The 5,401-nt window shown below is 38.2% G+C and overlaps 1 protein-coding gene and 1 pseudogene across 1 annotated transcript in view; one reads left to right on the forward strand and one right to left on the reverse strand.

Moving 5' to 3' along the window:
- Positions 1-5,401, forward strand: part of CCDC18 (coiled-coil domain containing 18) — a 153,774-nt gene that overhangs the window by 16,967 nt on the left and 131,406 nt on the right. Inside the window, exon 5 of the mRNA XM_014550012.1 lies at positions 4,080-4,241. Coding sequence (XP_014405498.1) covers positions 4,080-4,241 — 162 coding nt within the window. The remainder of the gene's footprint in view (positions 1-4,079; positions 4,242-5,401) is intronic.
- On the reverse strand, positions 2,129-3,302 carry LOC102240060 (annotated as a pseudogene).

The raw sequence follows: 5,401 nt of genomic DNA on the forward strand, positions 1-5,401 counted from the left end.
AAAAAATGAAGTTGTATATATACCAATTTTTTTCTTTTGAGTGCATTCGATCTTCAACTTCCTTTGCAGATTCAGACCTTTCTCCCCTCTCTTTTTATGTTTTGTTGTCACAGATTATCCCTGTTTATGCTGTAAGTTTTTTGGTGATCTTATTTGTAGTGTTGTGACCTTATGTTTTTTTTTCAGATAGAATAACTCCCTTGAATATTTCCTGCACTGGAGGTTTTCTGGTGACAAAATTCCTCCACTTCTGTATGTCTGGGAATGTCATTATTTCTCCTTATTTAAAGGATAATTTTGCTGTATATATTATTCATGGCTGGTAATTTCTCTTTTTCAGACATTTGAATATTTGGTTCCACTCTCTTCTGGCTTGTAGAGTTTCTGCTGAGAAGTGGGATGAAATTCTGATTGCTTTTCCTTTGTAGGTTACTTCTTTCTTTTCCCTGGCTGCTTTGAGAATTTGAGTGCATTCGATCTTCAACTTCCTTTGCAGATTCAGACCTTTCTCCCCTCTCTTTTTATGTTTTGTTGTCACAGATTATCCCTGTTTATGCTGTAAGTTTTTTGGTGATCTTATTTGTAGTGTTGTGACCTTATGTTTTTTTTTTCAGATAGAATAACTCCCTTGAATATTTCCTGCACTGGAGGTTTTCTGGTGACAAAATTCCTCCACTTCTGTATGTCTGGGAATGTCATTATTTCTCCTTATTTAAAGGATAATTTTGCTGTATATATTATTCGTGGCTGGTAATTTCTCTTTTTCAGACATTTGAATATTTGGTTCCACTCTCTTCTGGCTTGTAGAGTTTCTGCTGAGAAGTGGGATGAAATTCTGATTGCTTTTCCTTTGTAGGTTACTTCTTTCTTTTCCCTGGCTGCTTTGAGAATTTTTTCTTTTTTCTTTTTTCTTTTTTTTTTTAATATATTTTATTGATTTTTTACAGAGAGGAAGGGAGAGAGATAGAGAGTTAGAAACATCGATGCGAGAGAAACATCGATCAGCTGCCTCCTGCACACCTCCCACTGGGGATGTGCCCGCAACCCAGGTACATGCCCTTGACCGGAATCGAACCTGGGACCTTTCAGTCCGCAGGCCGATGCTCTATCCACTGAGCCAAACCGGTTCTGGCTTAAATTTTTTTTTTTTTGTAATTGGTTTTTGACAGCTTCACTATCAGGTGCCTTGGAGAGGTAACTAGGTATTCTGTTTGCCTCTTGGATTAGAGAATTTAGTTCTTTCTCATCTACTATTTGTTTTAATAGACTCTCCATTCCATGCTCCCTGTCTTCCTCCTCCACAATCCCTATAATTCTAATATTGCTTTTTTCTGATGGAATCAGATAGGTTTCATAGAACTCTTTCATTTTTCTTTATCCTCAGGTCTCTCTCTTCTTCCCTCTGCATCATTTCTTGATTACTATCTTCAATATCACTAGTTCTTTCCTCTATCTCCTGGATTATATTATCTATGTTCAGTAGTTTACTCTTACTATCCTTAATTGCATGCTTCGTTTCCAGGATTTCTGATTGGTTATTTTATAAAATTTCAAGTTCCTTGGTAAAATACTCATTTTTTTTTCATTGATTTGTTTTCGGAGTGTACTGAATTGCCTGTCAGTATTTTTTTGCATCTCATTGAGTATTTTCAGAACTGTAGTCTTAAAATATGTCATTTATATCACATATTTCCATGTGTCCCAGCTTGCTTTCTGGGGATTTTTCATTTTCTTTCTGGTCATCCTTGTTACTGCGGTTCTCTCATAGTATTTGCTGTTCTCCTTTGCTTATGCATTTATCTCTGAAGAGGTCTTTCTACTAATTTTCAGTAGATGGCACTGAATTGTAAGATTTTTTTCCCTCTGTGTTCTCCCAGTCTTGAATCTCCAGGGCTTCTGTAAGACAGTACAGCCACCCTGCTTGAGGGTGGGGTTTTTTCTCTCTCACTGTAATGGAGACCCCTGACCTCTGAGGGTCCCACCCCAAGTACCCCTCCCGTGGATCAGTCACAGTGGGAAACAGTGGTTCAACGGCAACAGCTCTTACTTTGCAGATAGTATGCTCCTGGATCCGACTCCATGGGCAATGGGAAGTGAGTTTTGGGAATCCAAATGGCAGAGGCAGGGCTCTGTGACTTTGTTTCTTTGTCTGAAATACCACTGCTCAGCCTGACAGTGGAGAGCTGCCTGGCAGAATCTTGTGCTCTGACAGGCGTCTGCTAGCTCAGTCGCTGTTTGCTCCAGTCTGCTTACCTTGATTGACTGCCCCTGCAGCTCTCTATTCCTTCTGACCAAAGGAAGCACCTGCTACCACAGGCTTTCTCTCTTCTCTCTGCCAGCTGAGCCAGGAGCTCCCAGCTACAGGGCTGCGTCTACAGGCCATCTGCACTTTCCTCCCTTCTCATCTCTCCATTTGTTCCCAGTTGCCCACCTTTAGATGTTTCAGTGTGCTGGTCTCTAAGACATGTGTCTGTATTGAGCAGGGATTTCTTTGTTGAATTATAGTTGGTTAACTTATTGAAATTTTAGGGGGAGAGGAAAAGGTGCACTCTCATGCCACCATTCCTCTGAAATCTCTCCAAAAAGGATGACATCTGGTTTTATGATGACAAAGGATATTCTTAGATTTCTGGATAGTGACCCTAATAACCCCTGTAACCTATGTCCAAGGCCCAGTTTGGACATAGACTTCTGTGCCTTCTTTTCACTCTGGCTCTCTTTTTCTTCCTGACTGGTTCTTCACTGATTTCAACAGGTGCTGCTACCAGCTGGCTTGTTGTATGATTGCCTGTATGGAATCTTGTTCCTCAAGCTCTGGTACTGATTCATCATTGTCAGATTCTGTTCCAGACCCTGTCTGAACCTGGTGGCAACTCTTGTTCTGTAGCAGGGACAGTTTCTGTGGCTTCACCGGGCATTTTGTATAGGGAACTTGGAATAAAGATGGTGGCCTCCAAATATTTTTGATCTGTGGTTGATTGAATCCGTAGATGCAGAATCAGTAGATATGAAGGTCCAGCTGTACATAGTATGCAGTTTTTTGCATGGATAATTTGTATTGCTTGTATATGCATGTGAAAACACCTGAAGGCTAGGTTTACTTAAAACTATAAGTTAATTAATAATTCCTATGTAAGCTGTTTCATATTTTTTGATGTATGAGTGGTTTTAAAAATTTATAAATGGTAATGTTAAAACATTGGTTATGTAACTACTAACGATGGGAATGAGACTTCTGTGTATGCTTTCTCTTTTCTATAGTTTTCACTTTTGAATAGTATAATATATTATTCAAAAAAAATTAAATAAAGCCGTAGCTGGTTTGGCTTGGTGGCTAGAGCATCAACCTTCAGACTGAAGGGTCCTGGGTTCAATTTCAGTCAAGGGCACATGCCTGGGTTGCGGTTTCGATCCCCAGTAGGGGGTGTGCAGGAGGCAGCTGATCAATGATTCTCTCTCATCATTGATGTTTCTATCTCCCTCTCCCTTCCTCTCTGAAATCAATAAAAATGTATTTTAAAAAATAAATAAAATGCTTGTGCCCTTTAAAAATAGCTTTAAAGTAATAATTATAATTAAATCAGGTTTTGAAAATCTTAACCCTTATGAAAATTAAAATAATTTGTTGTAAAATATATATTTAAAAGCGTGGAATAAAAATATGTATGCAGTTTATTCAGTATTCATTTTATTGTTGGTGAACATTTGGGTTCTTTCAATTGTCTCTTATGGACAATGTAGCTATGAATATTTTTATATCTTCAGGTGCAAAAATATAAAAGTTTCTGTCAGATTTATACCAGAAATAAAACTGTCAAATCTTAGCATATTTGCCTTAATAGATAATACCAAGAACTTTTCCAAAGTTCCAAGCTCTACTTGTTTATGTACATCTCCTTCAACAGTGATGGAGAGGGAACTGATTGTTCCACAGCTCTTCACCAACACTCACTAAATATTTTAATTAATTTTCTGAGCTACTTAGTTATTTTATAGATAATTGTTCACCATTTTCCATTAATTACATGTAATGCTTAATGAAATAATCAATAATAGATTGTTCTTTTTTGATTTTTCAGATATCTTTTTCATCTTCTAACGCTATGGATCAGGAGATGAAAAGTCTTCGAGAGAAACTTAATAAACTTAGGCAACAGAATGCCTGTTTGGTCTCACAGAATCATTCTTTAATGACTAAGATAGAATCTGTCCACTTTGAATTAACACAGTCAAGAGCAAAAGTATGTTTCTTAAAATGGTGACTATGCTAACAGAAAATCATAATTACATGAAGTTTTAGAACTGGAAAAATATTCTTGTGTTGTTTTAAGGTGTTATGAATAGCTTTTATTATGATAATACTAGAGGCCTGCTGCACAAAGATTCGTGCAAGAATAGGCCTTCCTTCCCCTGGCTGCCGGCACAAGTTTCCCTCTGGCACCCAGGATCCCGGCCTTCGCTTTGGCCGCCACCTTTTGCCTTAGCTCCGGGCCGGCCACTGCCATCTTTGTCACATTAATTTGCATAGTCCTGCCTTATTGGCTGTGGGTGCCACCATCTTTGTCATGAAGTGATGGTCAATTTGCATATTCTGTCTTTATTAGATAGGATAGTATCAATATATATGGAATCAATTTTATATGAATTTAATATCTGAAAATGATTCAGAGAAACTTATATAGTCTGCAGTTAGATAAGTCAGAGCTTCTTTAAATCTTTTTTTAAGTTTTATTTTAGAGGACATTTATTAAGCTGGGAAAAATTAAACAAGAAAGGGCCTAGGACAGTGATGGCGAACCTATGATGCGTGTCAGAGGTGACACGCGAACTCATTTTTTTGGTTGATTTTTCTTTGTTAAATGGCATTTAAATATATAAAATAAATATCAAAAATATAAGTCTTTGTTTTACTATGGTTGCAAATATCAAAAAATTTCTATATGTGACACGGCACCAGAGTTAAGTTAGGGTTTTCCAAAATGCTGACATGCTGACACGCTGAGCTCAAAAGGTTCACCATCACTGGCCTAGGATAACAGAGGGACTAGATAGTGAAATAAGCTAGGTTGAGCTGCTTTGGCTCACTAAGAACTCAGAGAAAGGGGAGCTGTAGAGACGGGTTTCGGGGTTTGCCTGGGACAGACTGCTGATGCCCATCCCTACCCTGGTTGCAAGCCTCTTAGGGTCCTTTAGAGTTTAGGAGATGCATGCCTGTGCGGGGGGAGAAGAGGGGTTGGGGAAAGGCTTGGCTGTGTTCCTGGGAGGGAGAGCAAGCTTAAAATCTTAAGATTGCAAATTTGTGTGTTTTTATTAAAGGAAATAAACTTATTTTTTTTATTTTTTATTGATTGATTTCAGAGAGGAAGGGAGAGGGAGAGAGAGATGGAAACGTCAATGATGA

Source organism: Myotis brandtii, unplaced genomic scaffold (assembly GCF_000412655.1).
Source record: "Myotis brandtii unplaced genomic scaffold, ASM41265v1 scaffold58, whole genome shotgun sequence".
Lineage (NCBI taxonomy): Eukaryota > Metazoa > Chordata > Mammalia > Chiroptera > Vespertilionidae > Myotis > Myotis brandtii.